Source organism: Cinclus cinclus, chromosome 2 (genome assembly GCF_963662255.1).
Source record: "Cinclus cinclus chromosome 2, bCinCin1.1, whole genome shotgun sequence".
Taxonomy (NCBI): domain Eukaryota; kingdom Metazoa; phylum Chordata; class Aves; order Passeriformes; family Cinclidae; genus Cinclus; species Cinclus cinclus.
The window spans coordinates 42,960,156-42,985,736 of NC_085047.1; the positions used below are offsets into that span (position 1 = coordinate 42,960,156).

The 25,581-nt window shown below is 39.9% G+C and overlaps 1 protein-coding gene and 1 pseudogene across 1 annotated transcript; both read right to left on the bottom strand.

Moving 5' to 3' along the window:
- Nucleotides 1–282: 282 nt before the first annotated feature.
- LOC134057572 (stromelysin-1-like) lies at nt 283–7,322 on the bottom strand (annotated as a pseudogene).
- A 5,705-nt stretch (nt 7,323–13,027) lies between these two features.
- LOC134057577 (stromelysin-1-like) lies at nt 13,028–19,284 on the bottom strand. Its single transcript, XM_062514564.1, has 10 exons — nt 19,180–19,284; nt 18,787–19,031; nt 18,177–18,325; nt 17,949–18,080; nt 16,918–17,079; nt 16,287–16,506; nt 14,993–15,126; nt 14,272–14,431; nt 13,326–13,429; nt 13,028–13,128 (listed from the first exon to the last, which is right to left on the bottom strand). Exons 1-10 carry the CDS (start codon nt 19,282–19,284, stop codon nt 13,028–13,030), a joined length of 1,512 nt encoding a protein of 503 aa, XP_062370548.1.
- Nucleotides 19,285–25,581: the final 6,297 nt, after the last annotated feature.

The following is a 25,581-nucleotide window of genomic DNA, read 5'->3' on the forward strand; positions in this document are numbered from 1 at the left end:
TCCCCAGGAACGTTCATGTCCCTGGAGCTTGCAGCCGTGCTCCAGCTGCTCAGCGTTCAGCTCCATCTTGAAGCTCACCCAAGCTTGCACAGAAAGAGCTCATCCACACAAAAGGCATGATTTACTGAGAAGACAAGACCAAATGTGCAGGGCATGGCCAAAGAAGCAGCTGACTGCAGCCTGTTTGCACATGACCAACCCCTCTTATACACTTATCTCTCTATTTTCCCTTTCCTCCCCAGTCTACCTTAATCCTTTACTTTCCTTGCCTTTGTTCTTTCCAGTAATCAACTTACAATAAATTCTGAACATTCCCATAGTCCTCTTTGAAGGTGACAAAATAAATTGTATGAAATGTGCAAATACTCTTACCTGGGATGTTGATCCCTATTCCCCTGAACCCCCAAGGTGAGGTGATGGGGACCTTCTCATTGACACATGATGGGTGTCCTCCAACCAACAGGGACTCCCTAGGGAAAACTGGACAGGAGCAGAGGCAAGTCAGTGGTGTCTGTCTATATATTTATAAAAGAAAAAGCTTATCTAGCACAGTAACAGTACATTCTTTCCAACACCATTAAAGATTTCATTTTCTTAGCATGGAAACCAAAAGTTTGCCTTCAGCAAGCGTGTAACTCTCTTCTTACCCAGGTCAAACTCAAATTAGTTTATTCTACTGAAGAAATAAAGGAAGTCTAGAAAAAAAAATAAAAAAAACCCCAAACCCAGGTTAATTATAATATTGCAGATATAAAGATTAGTACACTTTAACAACATCTTCAAAGAGCTCAAAGTAACCTTTGGATACAATTATGCTGCCAACAGCATCTACTCAGAGGTGTAACCTCTGCAAAACACGGCCCAGCAGCATGGAGACTCCACAGCAAACCAGCCATTCTGCATCATGTACTTGATGAACCCCACAAGGTCACTCTACAAAAGATGTATCTTGTGCATTTCTTCAGTTTAAAATATCTGCTAACACACCAGATGTGCTGACCCCCCCAGCAGAGTGCATTTCTAGCCTCTTGTGGGTAGGTATTGCATAGACTGGGGTGTGGCACAGAGCACAGCAAGGTGTGAGCAGACACTTGTTTGATGGGTGCTGCCAGATACCACGGAGGGAAGGAGAGGTCCAGCCTGGTCTAGTCATGTCCACACTGCCCTCTTGGGAGTGAGGTTCCTCAGCACCATGTGTGAGACTCATTTAGAAGGAAGAAGTAAGATTTTCTATGAAACAATTAGCATGCATAGGTTTGGATGAACAGCAGATGAAGAGCAAGGAGGTAGCTGGGAAGCTGTGACATGTGACAGTGTGAATGTGTCCTTGAGTCTAGTCCAGCATTTCCATGCCTAAATAGCACTCACCCTCCTGCAGGAGGAGCTGGCCCTGACTGCTTTATGTTAGAGGGCCAGGCTGTGATAGGTACACCTTATGTTGTTGAGATGTTGCTGTGTTGGATGTTGATCTTCATGGTATGATGTGCACATCAGCATGAATACAGATACATCTCTTCCTTAGAGCTGGCCTTTTCCAGATGTGCAGCTGTCACCAGAGGTGTACCATCACCATTTTTCAAGGGGGTGAAGTGAAGCATGGGTGTGTTATGTGACTGCTTCAGGGTCTTGTTGGTCATCCTGTGGGTTCTGAGCAGCATCTAGAAGTAGCTGTCTCTGCCCAAGCACTCTCAGCCTGAACACATTGAGCATTTCATATAGATTTTAGCAAGAACAATTATTTACTTTCATGTTGAAAACCACCATCAATCTCACCATTAATTCCTGGAAATGCATCTCTTATCACTAATGACTTCCTATCCACAGACTGACTTCTTTTATCATAACTGTGAAAAATTATAAATGGACAAGAGTCAGTGAAACCTGCAGACAACTAATGATTAATTCCTCTCAGCTCATGATCTTCTACTTGTCAACATATAACCAAGTTAATTGAAGACTTTTGGTGTAATTTGCTAGTGTAGAAAGTGACACAATTTGCCATAAATTAATTATTACTTTATTAGCTGCACTGGATGAATTGCATCTATTTACTCCACCTAAGAATACCTAATAAAGGAGCCATCACCATAAATCTGTTTTTTATTTTTTCTAAGAGACCATGTCTAAAGGAGCAATGCATAATAGATTATAGAAAGATTTTTTTTGGTATTATATCTCTGTAAGAAAAGTTAATCAGGAAAAATCTGGGCTTTTTTCTGAAGTTATAAGGTATTTTACGTCAATTTACTTAACTTATGTACATCAAACTATTACATTTTTGATGAAGTGCAGTTTATCTATCAATGCTGGAATAAGAAGGCTTGTGAAAGCTTTTCCCTTCTATAATTTGCTTAGCAGGAGATTTAATGGTCAAACTCTTCATCATTTAAGTTACGAGAGTTTGCCCTAAAATGCAGAAGTCAGATCTTCTACTTAAACTACAGATACGTGGCTGAAAAATTACTCTAGGGTGATCTCTATATATATAGTCATTTGGGCATTGTGGTACAAGGAAATAGAAGTTTTGTTGTTCATCTAAAAAATTCAGGTTATTTACTGCTTCCATTACAGGAGCACCTCCTTTGGCTATTAGAAATCTATGACAAAATTGAGCAGTAGGGATGGGATTGAAAATAAAAAAATAATAACCATGTGCAGCAAATAGTTCTTTGCAGTACATGGTACTTATCAGCAACTTCATGAAAGTGTTAGTAACTTGAAAGTGGGTGAAATTGTCCTTCTGACTCCACAGAAACATATTTGATATGTGAATAGTGAATTTCTGCCTGCTTTACTGAGATGACCTGTGGAGCTGTACAATGACTTCTAACCAAGACAGCTAAATGAAAACAAACAAATAAACTAATAAACTGTTAAATGGACTAAAAAGAAAACTAAAACCACTGTTCCACCTCCTTTCAAATGTTTTCCCACAACCAGTTGTGACACTGAAAGAGGTTGCCAAAAGTGTCTGATGAGTGCATCCTAAACCTAAATGACAGGATATTGATCATGTGACTATGTTTGCTTCTATTTAGAAAAGTAGAACAGGAAATATTATCTCCAAAATTTGTCCTCTGTGAAGTAGTATGTTTTCCCCTCGATTCCATTATGAAAAGCAGCATCAGTTTAGGTAACATCCTTTGAAAAGTCCAGGGTGTAGAGCTTTTGAGGGTATCCAGGAAGCATATCTCCTCTCACAACCCAGAATTCATTCCTATTAAGAAAAGTTAATAATAACATGTTGTGAGAATCTTCTTCTGGGAATGACACAATCTTTATCATGAAAGCTGATGGTTACTTGAAATTAATAATTGAACTTGCAAATAATTGAAAATAGTTCTAGAGTCCAAAAAAAAAAAATGCAGTAGTTCTCCACATTGCTTTTATTTGAAAACTGAAATTTTGGTCTTTCTTCATACTATTGCTAGTATCATTCTTAAATTCAATAGAAAATTTCCCAGAAGAAAAGTAATGACATTTATTTTTGCAAGGGTAGTTTTCAGTGTGGATATTAAAAAATGAGATAGATGTTCTTTAACTTGGATAATAATGTCATTATTTCCGTGATTGAAACACATCAATTTATTTGACTAAATTCAAGATTGTGGAGTGTTACAGAAAGAGCTTAAGTGGTTTTGAAGCCAGATGCAAACTCTTTAGGCTATTTAGGAAGACAAATGGCAAAATAAAAGGACAACGTTTTACTTTTAAAAATGACCAGTTCATCTTTTTCGGGAATTTCATATGCAGCATCAACACCAGGTGGCAGCCGTGGCCAGAATGAAGACACCAGCTCAAATTCAGTTGTTCTGACTGCTGGATGTTTGTGCCAAATATGCCTTGTGTAAATATAGGACAGGTTTTAAAAAAAATTGGTTGTCCACACACACTACTGCATGAAACCCCATCATGGCAACCAGGGCAGTGTTTATCTGATTAAACCCAGCCAGGTACTCAAGTTAGTCACACTACATTTCCTACAAACTGAATGTGAAGTTATTTCCATGGTAGGATTGCTCTCTTTTTGATGCAGACATCTAAACTAGGTCAGATGAACTGCTTTGTCAAAACATTTATTTCTCCTTATGCAGAAGTGGAGTTTAGAGAGACGTGTTTCACAAGGCTGATATGTGGTAAGACTTCGGCAACAAAAGCCCAATTCTCCTTTCCTTTCATTAGTATACTAAATTCTCACTACAGGGGTCTTCAAGCAGGTATTTTGTCAGGGCTGGTAAGCCCTCAGCTCTCTCAAAGGAAGGATAGCAAAGAGGATGTGAAGTGTCCCAGAGCTGGTGATGTGTTTTGCTAAAGCTGAACTCTCCCAGATGCTGAACACTTGGGACTTGCTTACAGCCCAAATTGAAAACAGTACTCATTTGCAGAAGACCCATTTCCCCCACCCTATTCACAGCATTCTCTGTTTCAAAGGTCATCTTCCTCCTTATACTTAACTCTCTTTATTTCTCCACCACCCTCTTTGGTTTCATTTTCCATCCCTCCTTTTTATTCCCTGTCTTGTCTTCCCTGTCTAAAATTATTTTTCTGTGCTGTGTGGCATAGTTTAAAAAGTGACACTCAGGTATTTTACTTTCAGAAGCTGAATTTCTTGTCTTTAAAGAACATTATTTCTCCATGGAAAGTGACGACAGCATCAAAGGTTAAATTGGAGCTACAGCTGTTTGGCAGTGCAGGATCTTTTGACTCAGTTGGGTCTTTTATCTCAGTAGATTCCCTTTGATCACTGTTTGTGCTAGGAGATGATCCTAAAAGAAGCAGTTTATGGAAGAGATTATAGCGTGAACTCATTGAGGTGTATCCAGTAAACAAAAATGTCACTGAAAGCTATCCGAAGTCTTTGAAATTACAAGCAATAGTTGATGAAAAATTCTGAATTACCATAGAGGTACTGTATGCTGGTAATATCATCCTGATGAAGAAGGAGTACTAAAGGGTCAAATTTCCTGTAAACTGGATGCATCAAAGCATTGGGGTCTTTGGAATGGGAAAGTCACAGTAAATGGCCAAACTCATGGGCAGCAACATAAAACAGGTTTGTGCCTGAAAACATCAAACAAAACACGTAACAGAAGAGCTGAGTATTTTTATATTTTTCTGAATAACATTAAGGACATAAGGTAGGTCAGAAGCTTTCAGAACTGCTTGCCCAAGCAAATGAACTTCTTGTGGGAAATTCAGTTGGAGATGAAATTTTGGTCAGAAGTAAAAATAATGGAATCATTATAGCAGAACACAAGGAAATAATGTGTAGATTCTTCAGAATTCAGCGTGGAAGAAGAGCCCTGGCCAGTGCAAGTGAGGTAACTGTGCAGGAAGAGGTTTGAGGAGTGGGAAGAAGTGGGGCTGCTTTACAAATAAAGCTCCCCCCTGTGCATGGCAGAAGCTGAGCTGGGGCCTTAACTTCTTAAAGCAGAGGCTCAGAGGTTTTTTATAGCTGTGCAAACCATATGCTCCTTCAAATCAGTGGCAATTTAAACACTTCTTAAGGAAGAGAACAGACACCACACCCTTGATTCCATGTGCAACTTGCTTTAGGAAGGGCTTGGAGAACTTAATTACCCATCTTCTGTGCTTTTGGTCCACGTTTTGTCCTCATTGAAGTGAACATCTCTACCAAAATCCTTGCTGGGTGCATAGGCATGGGCAAGGGAACCTCCTGGGCCATCAAAGGGGATGAAGTCATTGTGACCTGAGCAGCAAATCCCAAACACAGCTGACTGAGGGTTCATGCACACGCTGAGCAGCACATAGCAGCTTTAGATCCAGTGAACTACTGGCAGCTCCCCAAATTTTCTTCCTCTTTCTCTCCATCTACCTCTATGCCCCTCCCAAGGTCTGTCCAGAGTTATAACAATGGCATCTAGACCAAGAACTCTTATCTTTCTGTCTGCTTGTTCAACTGGACATTGATCTCCACATGTCCTGTTGTATGGGAGAAGTCATTCCAGGTCAGCTGCTCCATGTAGGCAGTACTTGGCAATATCTCTGTAAAGGTTACATAGAGATTTACCTCTGGCTGCAAAGGAAATAATTTTGTCTGCATCACCTCTGTCCTTCTTGATGTATCTCAGCAGGGTCGCACTGCACCAAACATTTAATGCTTTCTTGATTGCTGCATTGACACCTGCTGGTCTGGTGTGTAGTTTACTATCCTTTAAAATATAGGAGAGAACACCCTGTGTTGTTACCACTCACCCTGTACCTCACACTGGCTTGACACGAAGAATTCCATTGTGATTACCTGTATGTCAGGACTTGTTTTGTCCATTTTGGTTCTCTGTACCTAGTCCAAAGTGACAGAATCCAGTTTCCCTGTCACCTCCAGCCCAAAGGATTCCTGCATTTCTTGTAGTTTTTGGGTCATTGCATTATTACTTTTCCAAACAAAAGGTTCCCCATCTTTCTTAAAGCCATAGTATTTTTCCAGGTACTTCTAATGGAAAAAAAAGAACAAACAAACCCCCCAAAACTTAGAACAATCAATGATGTTTGCTTTTAAAGCTTATAAGATATTAAACTAACATGAGTCAGTCATGTGCCTTGTTTTTTCTTTCTGCTCTATGGCAGCATGGATAATTGTTTGTTAAAACCAATATGAATATTTTTCTCTTAATGGTAGTCTTTTACATTATATTATCACTATAAATATTTTGTAGTTATCAAAATACATTCAAGATTGGCATTTGTTTAATAGATTATTTTCTTATAATGTGCCCTCCACTTACCCTGACCCCAAGGTTACCTAGAGTCCTATAAAGGAAGTAATTTGAAATACATACTTGAATATAAAATTTCAGTAGTTGTATTCTGTTTCCCCACATTTTAGACAGTTATATTTCAGAAAAATATACCATATTTACTTTGTGTAATGTTATGCTTCGCAGTATCACAAGTCCATAAATAACCATATTTCCACCTGAACTGGAAACCAACCCTGGGCTGACTGAGGAGTTTAATTATTTGTAGAATTAACACAGAGTGAATTCATAATTTGATTTAATTGGTTTCTAAAAATAAAATAAAATAAAATAGCCTTTAAAGTGCTAAAATAGCCTTTGTCATCATACATCCATTTGGAGAAATATTCGATCAGTTATTTATTCTGCTTGCTGTTTGGCTGCTCTATACTAGTTACACAGACTGCTGTGGATGCTCAAGAGCAGCTAAACATCTCCCCAGAGCTCTACCTTCCTCACCTGGATAAGCTGCATGCTTTCTTCTTTTGTCTGCCTTGTGTTTGCAGGGAAAGCACAAGAAAGTTCTGCACATAATAGGAGAAATGGGAGATTTCCCATTCTCATTTCCACTAGCCTTTACAGAAGCATTTTTTGTAGTCTGCCACACACCTGCTTCCCCTTTATATAGTATTCTTTTGCTTTATAAAGCTTTCCAATCCCTGACTCATTGATTCTCACAATGTCTACTTAGCAACAGAATATGCAAAACAAGAGTTTTACCATAAAACAGATCAGTGCTATCTTTCATCCGGTTCCACCCTCGTGCAGGTTTTGCAACATGGAAATATGATTAATGAGAAGATAATAGACCTTTAGTTCTTTTTAATGAGCTTATTAACCTTTTAATTGTTAAGATGTAGTCTTACTCTCCAAAACTTAAAGCATATCTCTTTAATGCTTTCCATTCAAAGATAATACTGATTTCAGAAGGGTTCTTGAAGTTCCTAAAAGGATAAATATTCACAGAATGTTACAGGACTGTAGACTATAAACAGAAAATTAGTTTTCTAGTTGCTTTTTTTTTCAAGGGGGTTTATACCATTTTGGAGGTTATTATTATTATAGTGCCACTGTCTTTCCCTTTGGTAGAGTCCTGTCAGTGCTGTAACTCCTTGCTTGATGAAGCAATGCTTTGTTTACACAGCTTTTGAAAAACGGTTTGAATTTGGATGGGACAACATTTTTTTTCTGCAGGAAAATGTGAAATTAGCACAAATAAATTAAAGCATTTTTCCCAGCGTATATGAAATTTATAAAACTTGAGCCAAGATATTTTCATGCTACTTTTATTCAGCAGTTTTCCCACTGTTTTCAGAGAACTGCTCAAGGACTTTATTTCACATTCTCTGTCTTTGATACTTACTATAGGGTTTCAAAAAGCACTGAAGTTTTCTGGATCAAACTCTTTGATGCTGTCCTTGTCAGAGTGAGGTCCATCTGTTCTCCATTTCTGCCATTGGTGATGAGAACTGCTGAGGCTCAACAGCAGGCCCACTCTAGATTGGGTCCACTTTCCCTCCATGCCCAATCACACCCTCCATGCACTACCACAAATGAAGACAAAGCAGTGGGAATGGTAGTCCTGAAGAGAGATGTCTACTGCAATTGAAAACAGTCTAACATATCCATGACTTCCGTGTGGGGCTGACACAGGATTTTGGGTAAGCCTGCAGCACTGAGAAGCAGGTGAGACTTTCAGTGTGCAGAGAGATAAACTCCCTTCCACAGATCTGATGGGATAGTAGAGATGTGAAAGGAGAGTTTATAATTATAAATACATTGCACATTTGGGAACCTTGCTGGAATGATTTCCTGCTGAAGAGCACTGTGTTGGTACCACAGGGATCCCCAGAGCACAGCAAACCCGTGGCCATCCACACACAGGACATGAGGGACTGCAAGGTCTGGGCAGCTGAAACAGCAAGGCAAGGCTGGTGGGACTCCACTGGGGGTGTCTGGTCACTGAGGACTGAATTCCCACCCTAAGACAGACATCTACCTGAGGCATTTCCATTAGGGAGAGAACCCTTCCCTAAAGGAGGAAGGGAAGATGGACAGGCTCAGGGAATAACCCAGAAATGGACCAGCTAAGCCAAGGGGAAGCAGTCCCCTGAGGGAGCTTTTGGTAATGACTCCACTCACAGAGTTAAGTGAGGTGTACCAGAGAGGGTGAGATGAATCAAAAAATTGGTGCAGAGTTCTCCTGTGCAGCTTTTACACTGACAGTACCACTCTGCAGAAATAGATTCTGGTACTTTATACCCCCCTACAGCCTTCCAACTCTTTTTTGTCTTCCCTCAGTGTCTCCATGTGTGGTAGAAGGAAGAAGTAACATTCCAGCCTGTAGGACTTAAGTTTTCATCACTCATCTGTCTATCTAATGATAGGTTTGCTAAAAGGTATCAAAACCATCTAGGAAGGTATTAATGAAATTTATATCGTTTTCTGATTGTCAGCTTTCTCAAGTACATATTTCTGCTACTCTTTTAACCTCTTTCTTGATACTACTCCCCATTTCTCTCAAGAAATCAATCACCTAGAATATGCTTTATGAAGAAAATTCCATAATCACAGAAACATTTTTTGATGTTGTTCTTTGATGTGACTTTACCCAGCAGAAGCATAATATAAAATGTCAATCACTGGTTTTAGCTTGAAGAAGTCAGTGTGAAAATTACTATGTTCTCCTTTTTATGACCTGTAAAATTGTCTGGGTAAGCTCTTAGGATTGCCCTTATCTCTTCCTCTTCTGCAATTTATCTGCCTTCCCATAGCATGCATTCCCATAGCCCCACCCTAAGACATATAACACAAGACACATAACACAATAGGTTTATTGCTATTATTATTAACCTTAACACAGAGGTTATTACTAATTCACAGTTTATATATTTTAAAACTAAAGAATAATGTAGTATAAAGAAAAGAAATAGAACATCTCATAGAGCCTCAATAGGATGAAACTAAGTTGGCTTTCTGTGCAAAACCAAGGGCTTAATTCCTCAGAAATTGCTCTTAATTACTCTTGAAACTTCTCCTCTCTGCTGCCTTATGTACCCTCAGTGTCCTGGTCAGGCTGTACTCTGATAGCAGTGTAGGATCCCTGGCCAAAACCTGTGAGAGCAGGTCTGTGCAGGGGAAGTTTCTGAGCTGTAAAACTTCAACTTCAGCCTGTGCATTGCTTAGCTCAGTGCCTTTGGCACCTCCTTCCTGCCTGTGCTGCAAACCCTCAGACCTGGCAGCACAAACCTAGCCTCAAAAAATATCTTATTGCTGGCAAAGATGAGTGTGTGACCTGCTTCTGGCTTTTATATAGCAGTTGTGGCTCTCCAGCATGGTAATGCCGATTCCCAGCAGCATTCATTGTTCCAGTTCCAGTCAACTTGCATGGGTCACCCTTGCTCTCTGTCAATGAAATCATTAAGGGATTTTGTCCTGAGATTTCATGTAGACCCAAGGGATTGGGTCTAGGTCAACTGTTGTGCTGTCAAATATTTTAGATGTAACCGGTTATATTTTGTGACTCTAATTTGCATGCCTGTTCATGGATTCCAAGGAAAGTTCCTATTCATACAGGACAAGTACTTGAAATTATGTTTACGGATAAAATTCCCCTGCTGGCATGAAGAGGCCTTTAATTCCAGCAATAATTTATGGGTTATAACAAAATCATAGTTACAAGAAATATTCTCTTGCTCACTGAATATAGACAGGCAGGTCCAGCATTCCCGCTTCCAATGTTTCCAACGTCATCTGAGCTACATCTTTCATTTGCCAGGAATTTCATTGCTTTTCCCAAACTGAAAGTAGTGTTGTTTAATTTCAAAGTTTAAGACATTAACAAATCAGAAATACAGATAGAAATTCCATGATTAGCACATCTCACTAGTCTCCTGGTCTGCATGAAATCCATGGCATGTTGTCATCCATTTCTGCTCCAGGCTACACTTGCTACATTTTTCCTCACAGCTAAGTAAATAGCACTCATATTTCAGATACTGTGAGTTTAAGCTAATTAATACCCAAAGGTAGAGGGAATATTTTAATTTTGCTGAATGTCATAACTAAATAAGTAGCATTAACTTTATGCAGGAGAAATACTTTAATGTGAGTCATTGTAAACATCAACAGTGTTCTGCTTCACTGTTGCCAAAATGTTCCTTTTGGCTCCTTCTTAACCACTTTCAACTCTCAGACAGCAACCAGAGCCTAAAGGCCTGATTTCTAAAGATATCCTTCACATACAAGAAGGCACCTATTTAGGATATCAAAATATTTAGGTATTTTTAAAAACAAAGGGAATTAATCCATTAGTTATGCACAAAACAGTACTCACAAATACCCTGCCTTAGCCTGGGAGCAGCTGAAGTCTTTGGACTGAAGTCTGTTCAGGATAAGCTATGTACAGAGCAAGAGTTATTGAGAAAGACACTGGGAGATGTTGGGGCAACACCAGTTTTCCTGTCTCTGCCCTGCCTGGACTACTGCCAGGTGAGCTCAGCCACTCTTCAGTGCATGATTTCACCATGGTGAACCACTGCCCTTGTGGCAATGCTGAGCTGTTTTGTCCCGCTTGACACAACAGTAGGGACTGTTAAAGTTAAAACTGACTTTTAAGACACAGCCTGATTTGTCATGTAGGTTGGTTTTAAACCTGGCTTTAGAGGTACTTAGAGCATATCTAGCATGGCACAAAGCATGCATGAGGAGAACATGGAAGAGATGAGATATTCCAAGATCATTAATAGAATATAGAATTGTTGGGGTAGAAAGGACAAACTCGTTCCAGCCCACCCATGGTAGGCTGGGACGCCTCCCACTAGACCAGGTTGCTCAAAGCCCCACCAATCTAGCATCATCTCTGCTGCCTCTCTCTGATCTTGTCTGTGAGCACAATGGGACAGTGGCCTGCGAGTGCACTGGGACACACATGGCTTCCTCTGGCCTGATGGATGGGGGACAGATGGTGTTATGCCTTTTACCAGGTGTCTGAGGCAACTGTCCTGTGCAGAAAACCAGGAACAAATCTTACCTCTGTCAAATGGGTTTGAGCTGTGGTAGCTGGAATACTGTCCTTGTGAGACATTCCCATCCTCTCTTTTTGCCTTTGCCAATTCTGCTAGAGAAAGAGTAATAGCAAGTCAACTTCCTTGTACAATCACATCATGATCAGTGTTTTAAGAGATGGGATCAAATCCCTTTGAAAAGAGAGTGGACAAAGCTGTCTTTCAGCCCTAGGGGTGTTTAAACTCACTGAGCTGTTGCCCTGTAAGAGGGACCCAAAAAAGAAGCATGGAGAAAGCAGATGTGCTTCTCTGTGTCTCACCACTCATCCTCTGGAGGATTCATCTGTGGTAGTTACATAAAAATCCTTGGCTTTTTTTCTTATCATTTTGGCTTATTTGCTCTGGGAAGTGATTCTTGTTTCTGGTTTGTTGTTGAGCAGTGTGAGGTGGACTGAGAGCCCTGACTCCTTTCCATGGCACATGGTTACAGCTCAGGAGGGCTAATCCACTGACTCCCTGTGACCCTGTGATCATAGCTCCATCACTTCCCACCCTGCCTGCATGCTACCTCCATCCCCAAACACAGCACTTACCCTCTGGTTGCTCATGTCTGGCTGTACCAATGACTCTATCCATTAAAGCCACCCTCAGTGGCACTGGGTGCTCTCAGCCCACTGCATGTTCCCATCTACCTGTCCCTACCCCTGCCTTGACCCCTCTGTCCCTGTACCAGGGGTCATGGCAGGTAAGACCATAGACTCCAGTCTCTCCCTTCACGCACTCTTGTGTAAGATCTCACCTTTTTTGCCTCCCCTGCATTGTTTCTGAGTGTCTTGTTTCCCTCCTTTGTTGCCTGGGTAATTTCTAATTGCCTGCAGCAACTGCCCTTCTGCTTCTCTTTAAGTTCCCCTCACAGGCACTGAGCTCTGCTGAAAATGCTGATGGCTCCTGGTGCCATTCAGGCTTGTGTGTGGTTGTAGCAGATGCCTTGTCTCCAGTGGACTGAATCAGAACACAAGAACAGCTAAGCTCAAGCAAAATAATTTATTGCTCAAAAACAACTTTATTAATAAATAGTTGGAGAACAAAATAAATTAAAACTGTACATAAGCTTTTACATTTTAATATTTTAAATTAGAATTGCCAAAGGCCATCATTTCAGACTCAGATGCACAGGAACAGCTGAATAACACTACTTGAAATCAAGAAATATGAAAAACTCTTTCCTGGAACAAATATACCTTGCACCATCACTTCATATTTCTAGCAATTAAACCAACTGTTGCTTTTCATTACACGGATGAGTTTCTTCCTCTTGATGTCAACCTCGTATTGGCTCGATCCATGGAAAAAGTAGAAATATCCTGTAATTGGAAGGAAAAAATATTGAAAAATTAATATTTCATTTTGTATATCTATTGTTACATGCTCACTATTTCATTTGGTGATTTTAAAAAATCAAACAAAAAATTTAATATATTCATTGAAACATTTTTTTTTTAATTTTTTGCTCTGGTAGGTTGTCTTTGGGATCTTTTAAAATTGCTTTTGATTTATTTACCATTTTTCTGAAGCGCAGCATCAATTGGATAACTGATCCCTTGGAAGTCAGCAGCTATTTTTCTTGGATAGTCTCTTTCCATTGATTGGGTGTTTTCATTGAAACTAAATAAAGAAATTGCATGGAAACAGAAAATAAGCATGTGACATTCAGTGTTGAAACCAGATGGGTTCTTTACAAAAGTTGCCTACTCCCAGCTGAAAATCTAGCACCTGTGATCTGTGACCTCATAGAGCTGTATAAATCCTGTCTATGTGAATATTTACATCTTTAGTAGCCTAGGTAAATCTATTTTCAGAATATCAGATTAGAACATTTACTTTCATTCCCTGAGACCGGCAGTAGGGCTGAATGAGGATTACACTGAGCAATAATCTTAAATAATTATTCAAACATAATTTTTTAAATTTTACAGTGTGCAATCTATGAAGTGACCCCATAACGGAAAAGCAAACTTCAGGTGTAACAACCCTCTTTCAAGACAGTATTACAGACTAATTATTAGGCTAAGATTACTGCTTAGCTGAACTGTTTCTTAGGAAGTATGTGTTTTAATATCCTTCTATAACTTTCTTGATTTGTCATGTATAAATTTCACAAGCTTCTTAGTAACTACTGAATTAATTGACCTTACATGGTGACACAGTCCACTCAGTTTATATTTTTATACCTATTATAATACATTATATTTTTACACAAGTTCACACTGCTTCTTAATGAATAAACAAAACTCATTTGCCCCTTAATCACAGACTGATAAGAATAAGTGAACACTCAGGTGTAACAGACTTTGTTTTATGAAAAGACCTGAGTAATTGAGTTTCAGCTTTTAGTGGCTGAGAAGACTGGCAAAAAGAGGAAATTAATTTCCTGTACAAATACTTGCATCACTTCATAAAAAAAGCTGTTTTGATTATCTCTTGTACAGAAGGGAGAAGAACCTTACCTCCAGTACTTGTTGCCAACGAAGAAATAGGTTCTCTTGGTACTTTGGTCATGAACGGCTGCATTGATTTTCCTGACACTGGTGGGGAAGCCCAGGTTCTGAATGGGCTTGGGGAACCCTGACTCTATGCTGTAGCCACTAACAGCCCAGTACTGGTTATCTATAGGAAAACAGAAAAGGGTGTAAGGACTCTTGAGGAGTCTGAGCTCCTTTCTGTCAAAGCCCCAGAGTTTTCTGTGTAGTGAATGCCACCAAACAGCACAGATATCCAGCTGAAAACATTGCTCATTTGGGTTGCACAGAAGTTTGAATATCTCACAGCAGTTGAATTTTCTATTTTTTATTGTCAATAAAAATACTATATACCCAATAATTAAAAGTCAATATATATATATATTAGTTGTGTTTGTCATCTTTAAAAATGTATTTAGATAATGTAATGTAGCAATCAATTTTATCTCAGCTACAGTCTTTTCTCTCACTGACCAAAGGAAGTCTGTTTAGGACTGTGGTGAAGCAGCATTAGTTAATGGCAGTAACATAATCTGCAAAATTTAAATGGATTTAAATATTAAGAGTATCCTCTATTAGTGGTAGTACTAGTTTTAGAATTCATATGAATATTAGTATATTATTCCTTCCATTGTGATTAAGTATCATCAGCAGTATTGCTATAACTTCATGTATGCATAAAAAACTGATGGAAATGTAAGAGAAGTACCTTTGAAAAATAGCACTCGATCTCTCTTGTCAACCTCATATGCAGCATCAAAGCCAGCTATCAGTGATGGCCAGAAGGAGAATATGGTGTCGTGCTCAATTTCTGAGAAATACGGACTTCTGCGCCAGACGTAGCTGATAGAAACAAAACCAGCAGTGTTTCATAGCATGTGCTTTGTTAGAAGATCAAGGGTCCATACAAATACTTTAAATCCTACTGTCTGGATGCTGGAACCAGTGCTCCCTATGAGGCAGAGATATCACTCCTTTTGGGATGCAGTCCTTCACTCTGCCCTTCTCCCTCACAAATCTGTGCCCTTTGCTACAGATTGCTCTGAGGTCACAGAATAGCTGAGGTTGGAAGGTTGGCTCTGAAGTTCATCTTGTCCAACCCCTTGGCTCAAACAGGGTCACCTACAGCTGGTGGCCCTGAGGACTCCTGCATTTGCACCCTAATAGTTTGTCCAGGACAGCATAGGATATCTGTGTCAGGGCTGACAATTGCAGCCTTCTCTTCACCATGACCCATGGAAGTAGACACAGCTCATTTCAGTTTGGTTGCAAATATTAAATAAAAAATTATTGAGAAACATGTTAAAACACAGTTAAAGGAAGAATTCTTTCCCCCCTCACCTCCTTGGCAATTATTAAGTTTTAAAGCTACAATTCCTCATGTGTTTTAGAAGAAAAATCAGACCCACATCAAAGGAAACTTGTTCAGTCAAAACACAACTACCAAGCCAAGAAGGGGTGAAGCCCTGAACCTGACCTGCTGTTTGCTCTCACCAAGCTGGATATACCCAGCCAACAACTCACTACTGCCAGACAGTGCCCAAAACAAGGCCACCGTGTAACAGCAGGGGCTCCCTGTAGACATTACTGAGCAGTTGGTCTAGTGCAGAATCCTGGGTCAGAGTGGCATCAAAAGTCATCAGTAACATTTTCCACTGCTCACTGGCCCATGCATAGGATGGTGTGATGAGGACAGTGCTGTATGTGAAGCAGCTGCAGGCTGAGAAATGACACTGGAATTATTCAGCCTTGTGCAATTTTAATAGACATGGACAATGATGTATGATGGATTAAAACATACTCACCTGTACAAACTCAAATGAGTAAACCATGTTACTCATTCAGCCCAGGTGGGCTACTAAAATTTTTCAAAGTTGCCTTAACACTTAAAGAAAGAAGTATTTTCCTTTATAACCAAGAGGGGATAAATTCCTTGAACTGAACTTTATGCTTTGCCTTTCTGAGTCTCACAAAAAGATGCTGCTGGAAATAAAAGTACTTACCTGCCTTTGAAGAACAATGTTTCCCCACGGAGAGTAGTGATAGCATCAAAAGTCAGATGAGGGTCACAGTCATCTGGTCTTTGGGGTGGCTTGGAGGGTGTAATTTCTGTTGGTTCTTCCCTGGGAGACATTTGAGTTGGTGCTTCTGCAGGTACCATTTCAGTTGGTTCTTGTGGGGGAAAAGCTTTTGTTGGAAGCACAGGAGATTCCTTGGGGGGTCCTTTGGAAAAGAAGTAAGTGTGGAATTGGAAGGTGAATCAGAGCAGTTAATATCACAGCATTTCAAGCTGTACCATTGAAGCCAAATGCATAGGCAGCTGTGCACATAATCACCTTTTTGTGGAAGGTAAGATTGTTTAATGTTACAGACATAAGGTTGTTCCTCTGGTATCACTGGGGAAAGGCTCTTGGATCTTTTTGACTAACTGGAATGAATATAGCCTACAGATTCCATTTTGCAGTGCAGACTCTTAGCCACAAAAACCCCCAAGAGATTTGCCCAAAATAATAACAGGAAATTAAACCTCAGTATCTTTCTTGTAGTAGGAAGTTCAATACATTTTATCTGTTAGGTAAAAGGAATTATAAATTGTTATCCACCATTCTCCAGAAAATGATGCTTCTTGCTTACCATAGAGGGCTTGAATGCCATCAATGTCATCCTGATGAAGTTGGTAGTCCCTTGTATCTGTGGCCATATATATAGGATACATCAAAGCACCAAAAACGTTGGAATGGCTGAGACCTAGTGAGTGGCCCAACTCATGAGCAGCAACAAGAAATAAGTTGTATCCTAAAAAAGATCCAGTGCCAAGAACAAACACAAAATAAATTTTTTGCATGACAGCGGGATACAGGTGCCATTCTCTCATGTGAGCTATATCATTCTCAGTCTTCAAAAAAGGCAGAATCTAACTATGCCCAAGTAAGAGCTGTCTGACCTCCTGGAGTGAGTTTTGAATTGTAGGCATTGATTTCTCACCAGAAAACCACTCTGTGAACAGTTTTTGCCCATGTTGCAGAAATTTTCCAACAAAGAATCAAGGTTTCTTTAATATTAATAACAACTAAAAAGCAGGTGAGAAGGTTTTAGTCACCTGATCAGATTTTGGGGATAGTAAATGACATGGAATTTGCCTGGTAACTACTTCAAAAAACCAGTAACGTGTAACATAATCTCTGGGTACTGCTGGAAACCAGAATACTTCACTGTTACATTTAATTTTAGTCACCAATAAACTCAAGATGTCTTTCCAGAAGTTAAAGATGAGCACCACTTTAAATCAGAGAAAAAAGACCCAAGCAAAAAACAAACAAGCAAATAAACCAAATGTGATAGGTTATATTATTACTTTTAAGGTCATTATCTGAGGGTGAAAATTTCCTGTCTTTTGATGCTGTGATTACCCAACATTACTTATTCCATACTAATTTAATTTCCTTCACTGGAGCTGTAAGTGCAGTCTGCATTAACTTCAAGAGACTGTTGTGACTGCATACCAGATAAAAAAATGGAGAACTGCTTTAATAAATTACACTGACATTTTACATCTCAGTAAAAACTGGAACTAAAAACTGACATTTCATAAGCAACTTTACAGCATTTTCAAGACAACACTTCCTAATAACATAACAGTCTACACAATATTTAAGTTTGCCTACCACTATGGGTAGTAAATTTGGTCCAGTTTTCATCTTCATCAAAATGGGCATCTCCTCCTATCTCATTGCCAGGGGGGTAGGCATGAGCCAGAGTTCCTCCTGGACCGTCGAAGGAATAGAAGTCACCGTGAACTAAAAATAAGGGGGGGGAAAATAGGGATGTTTTTCATTATCTTGGTAAGAAAAAGTGACAAGTACTATGATTCCCAGGCAACAGAGTCTCCTTACATCCAGCTGCAAAGGAAATCATAATATCTGCCTGGCCGCCATAGACCCTGGTGAACCTCAGAGGGGTGACACTGCTCCAGAGCTGGAAGGCTCTTGCAATTGCTTCCTCTACATCAGCTTGCAGCATGTCTGGAGTGTAGTTCAAAATCCTGTGAATTAAAGACAAAAGGAATTAAAAGCAGCCAGATCACATGTGACTGGGACATGTGGTACGAAGGTCAAGTATTTAAATCAGTTGTTAAGAATATTCATGCGTCTCAAGTGGTTCATTTTTAAAATATTTGCTTACATAACAGATGAAGATTTCACAGTTTTCTTCCATGGCTTTCAGAAACCCTAACATATATACTCAGTTGTATTCCTTCTATCTACTGAGTATATTATTTAGTAGGCTATTAGGCAAACAACGTAAACTCCTACTTTGGTATGCTCGTCACTATTTGGAAGCCTGAATATTTCCCACATTCCTGTCCCTATCATCCTGAATGGAGCTTTTATATAGAAAAATACAGAAATAAATAGTAAAGAACCTGTTGGCATTATTTCTGCCCAGAATTCACTGCCTAACTTCCCAGTGGTGTGGAGAAAAACATGCTTTAATGTATGTTACCGATAGGTCACATCTTCTTTCTTCCACGTGGGGCTGTGTGGGAAGGCGCTGTATGAACGGATATCTGGTATTCCACATCTGGGCTGCTTCATCATATCCAGTGTCTTCTGATTCAGCTCCCCAGTCACCTCTATCCCAAAGAATGACTGCATCTCTCGTATTTTGTCAGCCATGTGGTTGAGGTCCTTTGCTTTAAACAGAGAATGTTTCTCTTCTTTAAAATCATAGAAGTTTTCAAGATATTTCTGATGGGGAAGAAAAAGCAACGATTTAGAATATAAAACTTCTTTTCAAATGCAGAGATTTGGTAATAAAATATTTTACATGGATAATACATCACTCTGTCCGTTTTCTCAATAATTTCTTTTCATCAGTTCTGTCTGTAGTCCTTACCTTAGCAAATTGCATATCTTCTTTTTCCTTTTCTGGAGCCACTGGAAAAGCAGAGGAGTGTATAACATATAATAACTCAAGGAAAAGAAGGATCTTCGTCTTCATCTTTGTCTCCCTGTCCTACCAGCCCTTGCTAGAAGACCTCTCAAACTCCTTTTCCTCTGTCTAAGATTCACCAGTGTTTCACTATTTATATCAGTGCTGTGCTTGCTAAAGCCAATAATGACATGACTCAGCTTCTAACATCCTCTGATTTTCCACAGGAACACAGAAAACAAATTTGGGTTTAGAAGCAAGCAAACGCATGACAGTTTACCTTGTCCAAAACCCCCTGATTTCGCAATCATATTATTGGACAGTATGTTGTTTTTTTCTTCATTCCTAAAGTGGACTGGACAAAAGCTGCCCTATTTTTCAGAGGTGCTGAAGTGACCTGGCTCTTTGTGAGGGTCAACAATCTGTAATTCCTCATAGTTCTTGAGGAGGGACCTCCAGAAACTGCCTTCAGTTTTCTCAATGTGGCTTGCATGCAGGATCTCAGCATGCTAGGAATAAAACCCCTTCCTTGTACCTGATAATTTTAGTGACATAGCCAATTATACAAAAAAATTGATTTCTCCTTTTTTGGACCTGACATCCCAGCATTGTTACGGAACCATTATTTGTGCTACCTGGCCCATGTAATCATGGAGGATCTATGGCCTTGTACCCGTTCTCCCTCACACCACAAAGTAAAAGTGTCAGCAGAGCACCCCAGATCATATATCCTCATCTGGATGGCCTATTAGCCAAGAGTGGTTTCACAACTAAAGAAGAAATGGCAGAAACTGCTCTACAGAACTAGACACCTTTGGGATAAAGGGTCTTCAGCAGAACCTTTTAATAAACTTCTCCAACATCAGATGGAAGGTGATGAGGATTTGTGCCATAGATTCCTAGTCTTCCAATTTGCTCTAAGTCCTACTTTCAGTTCCTATGTCCTTTTCTGAACATGTAGTACTTCACTTTTGCAGGGATTGCAGAACCACTGTCACTCAGATCTCTACTGGCAGTCATTTCTGAGACATCCATCTTTGGAAGCAGACTTCTCCTGTGTTGACGTAGTAGCCACATGAAAGTTCAAAAGGAGAAACATGAGCTAAAAATAATCCACTTCTTTTCAAACATAAGAAAAATAAGAAAAAAGGAACCACTTTTCCAGTGAGAAAAAATATCTTGGAGACTTCATAAAAACAATCCCAGCACCACAGCAGCTGAGCTCTGCATTCTGCAAGGTGGCCTGGGGAAAGGCATGGACTCCTTCCAAAGGAAACTGGAATTGAACAGGCTGGCTGGAATCAGGTCACATTGCATGTGTGACCCAGGTCAGAGCCCAGGTCCCTGAACCGCTGAGTGAAGTGGTACAAATGTTTATGTCTAAGGCTGCAGCAGGATGAGGGTGGCTTTGCCAATAGCCCACTGCTGCTGGAACTGTGTCCTCCTGCTCCTCCCAGCCTGGACAGTACTCTTGCTGTTTTCCTGTGCCCTTCTGATACCAAGTGTGTCCTCAATAAACAAATTCAGAGGGCTGAAGCTACAGGAAACAGCCCAGAAAAAAAAAACCTTAACCCCACTAAAAATAGGTTGCTGCTGAAGTTAGCAAATGCACTGGGACCGTAAGGGGTGAGTAGAGACACCATGAAGGACGGGTGGGATATCATGGCAGGGAACAGGGATGCAGGAAGGCAACAAGGAATGCTGGGAAGTTAGGACCTCTCCTTTGGCAACATCAGGGTTTCTCTCTGCTGGTCATGGAAGAGCATCCCAAACTGCATTTCTAGAGTATGATGTTTGCATTTCCACATAGAAATCCAAACACAAATTTCATTAGGACATTTCAAATACTGTGTTTGTGTCTGAACCTGGCAGCAGCAGCTTGCATATGGCACATATCCTCCACTTTCAGCTGAATGTTTCGTAAGCACCCTTTTTGCTGTGTCCAGGGGCAAAGCAGTCAAAGCATGAGATACAGCACACCCAGCTGGCAAACATTTTAGTGTGCCTTTTAGGAAACAAACATTTTAGTGGGCCTTTTCTTTCTCAGTGACTTTTGCATGGCTGCCAATAGGCATGTTACAGCTCCAGCAGTTGGTTTCCCCTTCCAGATCCCATTGCCTGCATGCTTGAGCTGACATTTATGGAGTGCCTGGTGAGTGCTGGGAGGAAGAGCTGTATCTTGCCTTTGTGTTAGGCAGCATGAGTGATGCAAATTCACTGCTGAGCAGTCTGCGTGGCTCTGAGATGTGTCAGCAAGTGTGATACTTATACGTGGATCCAAGAGATGACTTGCCTTCTTTTGCTGAAGCCTAAGACAACAGCCTTAGTGCTCAAACTAATGTGGGTATTCAGTCCTGGGATTAAGCATTGCAGCACAAAAAAATGGAGTTGTGTTGTGGCTTTAATCAGAAGTTTAAAGTGTTTGAAAATTTCCTTGCCAGGGGACACAGTGAAGATTTACTGGCAAAGATGCAGCTTGAATTTGAATGGAGTGAGCTGAGCTGATTCCTCACATGGCACTCTTGCCTTACCTGCAGGTCAACTAGTTGATGAGTTCTGCTCCAGGGGTGCCCCGAATAACTTAATCCTTGACAAGGCATGAAGAAGGTCAGATGCCTGTTCCATGCCTTGGTCCCACAGGTAAAGAGATGCTGCTATTCCTTTCCCAGTCCTAGGAAGATGATACCCCTGTGCCCTGAAGTCCTTCAGCTGTCCTTCAGCTGGATTGGAGACCATGCAGATGTCAGGGGTGACTTGCCATCTTATGCAGCAGTGAAGCAGCCAGAATGGGTCCAGGAACACTGCTCATTTCTTCCCTCAGCTCATCAGCACTCAGACTCATTTGTCCCATATTGAGTGGGTGCTTTCCCAGGAAGACCCCTGCAGTAGAGCAGAGCATTTCACTGAAAGCCTGCCAACATCAAGGCTAATATTCCTCCACCACAGAACTGTTTGTCCTCTGACAGTGTAATTTGTATTATTCTGTGGGGTCTAGTCCAAGTGCCAGGGTTTTTAGTGGATTTGTCAAAATTCTACCTGGGAATTTTGCCATTTCTTTTTTTTTTTTTTTACTATTGAGATTCCATCCAGAAATGCCATTCCTGTTCTGCTTGGCATTTTTGACTTATGGAAAGAAGTGGAAGGATACTTAGCATAGGCATGTAAACAATTGTTATTAACTGCATCAACAGCAGCAAATTAAGTCAAAGGAAGCTTGAACTAAACACACACACACAGTTTTCACACCCTAAATTTTTTAGAAGGAACTGTAGATGTCTTCTTTTTCCATCTCCCCTTCACTCACAGTGTTTCTAAACTCTCTCTCTTTAACCTACTTGTGCCAAAGAAACAGGATGTATTATGAAGGTCTTGGACATGCCTGGACATGGAAGAAGGTGCTGGTTTCTTTCACTTGAACAGAACTGGGAAATAAATTCATACAAAGAGATTCTGGGACTTAAGGAACAATAACTGAACAGGAAAAGACACAAGCCCTTTACATAATTATATTAACCAGTCTTTAATAAATAAGAGCTGAATCCTAGCATGCAAGTGGTTGGGGGATGTAGGCAAGTAGAATATTTGTGATGTGGAAAAAGGAAGGTCTGCTGTTGAAAGACACAGAAAAAACAGAGAATATTTATTGAAAATGAACTTTCAATCTCTTTCTCCAGGGAAGTATTTTGAGGGTATTGAAACTGAGCCTGAAACAGGTATTGACTTGAATTCCATGATTTTGCCTGTAAATCTATATGCTTCCATTTATCAGTGGAATCTCTTCATCCTGCTTTTCTAATATACAGCTTCTAATAGTAATAGTATCCCTCACTTTTTTAGTTCATCAAAGCCTTTTGTCCAGGTTTCATTGCGAACTGAGAGATGGCATGTAGAGGTAGACTCAATAGCTGCTCTTAATTAAACAGTAATTTAGAGATTTTTAATGCCTGTATCCTTGAGTATTATCAGCAATAGCAAAGCTGAAATCACTTCCGTACTTGTATTTTGTATATAAACAAGTTTCTTAAGCTGCATGTCATTTCCTCCCAGCAATATCTGACTTGGTAGCTTAGAATGCAGAGTCACAGAGTGATTGCAGTCCATTGGTGTTATACTATCCATCAGGGAACAGGAGGTGTGACAGAATCCAGTGCCCAAGAACTCAGAGGTTTACAAGAACTAAACTGGAATATGAAAGATGGAAATAATGGCACCATATTTCATATGTAGCAATATATTGGGGTCATACTCTGAATTTGGACATGGCCTGAGCAATGGGAGTGACAGGAAGCACTGTGGTTCTGATACACAGTTAATTCACTGTTTTCTCTTTACCATTCTTGTCCCTATGAGATTCAGACTGTCACTGTCCCAACACACCAAACCATTGAGGTAACTGAAATGTAGGCAGGATCCTGCCTTTCCTTCTGAAGGGGAATAGCCAGTAAAATGCTGCACTTCTCACTCCTCCCGTGCACGGTCTTTTATGGTCAAGGACCTGTGCTATTCTTATTCTCTCATAAAGGATATGAATAAGCTGCCAGATCTCTGGTTGGTAGTTAAGGTGATGTTTGTTTAGACTCAAGAAGATTTACTGTAGTTTTTTGATTTTGTAGAGCAGAAGACAAGTCCACAGAAGATGATTTCCAATGTGTGGTTGGTCATCCCATCTCTTTAACTCTGCTTAAACACTTGACATTTTTTGCATCCATTAGCCATATTGGTAGTATATTACATGATAAGGTTATATTAACTTGACTGCAATGTTTTGAACTAAATATTAGGAAGAGATAGGGAATTTGCCATGTAAAGAATCTCCTAGCTTTTCTGGAATTCTTTTTGATGTGGACTGGAAAAAGCTGACAGCTTTTATTATTTGACTTGGAAACCCTGAGATATTTAGCCAATGCATTATCCATACATGAAACAAAAGACACCAACTCGAGAAGTCTGACTTCTCTGTCTGAAAAAAGACCTCAGCAAGGAGAGTGACGAAATAGTCTAGGAAACAGTCTGCCATCCTGCTCTCATATGTCATGGTCATAATTTAAACATTATGTACTCATCTACTGGCAGTCATTTTATGTAGAGGCCTACATTGATCCTTAAATAGCTGCCAGTAGACCATGAGTACCAAATGTACACTTTACCTTCATTACTTATCTTCTTTAGCTAAACTTTAATTACTTATCTTCTTTATCTGGGGACCAACATAATTTGTGCAAACAATCCTTTCTTTATTTTGATGAATAAAATAAAGTGGTCATACCCACCTTAGAGCCCTGTGTGCTCCAAGCAAACCTGCACCCACAAAAGTTTCACTTAGCAGAAAGATGTCTTCGAAAAATATGATGAAGAGGGAAAGCTTTGGATGCTGCCATAGCAGACAAGGGTGTAATTTATCAGCTTTGTAACAAAATTGACAATTAAATGTTTTAGTGATATCCTGGGACATGAAGCCACAGAGCAGAGGGCAATTGTCAAACACAAGGAGCCAAAAGAATTGAATACTTACTGTATGTCTGCTGAAAGATGAAAAATATTTATTTAGTTTAAACTCTAGTTAAAAAAATGGTTAGTCAATATTTCAAACTGCTTCTTTAAAGATGCTGGCTAGTGAAGGCTAGTGAAGGCTGGCTAGTCATTGTGCATTTGTGGAAATATTAAGCTAAAAGTAAGTAATTGGCTTTCTATATGTTTTTTACTCCTGCATACCAAAGAATATTCTTATTTTGAATACCAGTTCAAGTAATCAAACACCATAGTTAACACATTAAACTGCCTTGGAACATAACTCCAAAATGCTTATTGACTAAAAAAAAAGATGAATGTTAGTAAATATTGCAAGTACTAAATTCACAATCCATTTAATTTATATGAAAAAAAATTACTTGAACATATATATTTGAAGTTAACAGGGAAGCACTTGTGATCATGAGAATGCAGGGTCAGGACAAAGCACAGATATGAAATTATTAATTAATATGTCATTTTCTAGAAGTGTCTTCCTCCAGCTCACCACTCTGTGCCTGCACAGGGATTGCTGAATATCTAGCTGAGGTACTCAAATGAATTCATGTTGCTTCACCCAAGAAAAGTTGAACAAAGGTAAAACCTTTGCACCTTTAAGTGCTAATTAAATCCAAGTGATCTGAGTGAAGTGTGTCAGGGAGGGATGGGCTCTGCTGTAGAGCAGGGGAAGAGGCTTCTGGGCAGCAGTTTCTTCAGCTGTCACTGCTGAGGATGGCACATGAGCCAAGCTTGCATGTGCAGTCACGAACATGGGCAGGGATTAGGTTTCAGATATTGAATTAGATTATTTTTCATGCTCACAATGTTCTCAAGGAATAGGACTTACACAACTTTGTT

Excerpts from the sequence above, each read along its gene's own strand:
- LOC134057577 (XM_062514564.1), bottom strand. The coding sequence starts at position 19,284 with ATGAAGACGAAGATCCTTCTTTTCCTTGAGTTATTATATGTTATACAC. Across the intron at positions 18,081-18,176 it reads GATTTCCTTTGCAGCTGGAT|TTCACGGTGACTTCTATTCC; the intron begins GTAAGGAGACTC and ends CCTTATTTTTAG. Across the intron at positions 13,430-14,271 it reads GTTGGCAACAAGTACTGGAG|TTTCAATGAAAACACCCAAT; the intron begins GTAAGGTTCTTC and ends TTCTTTATTTAG.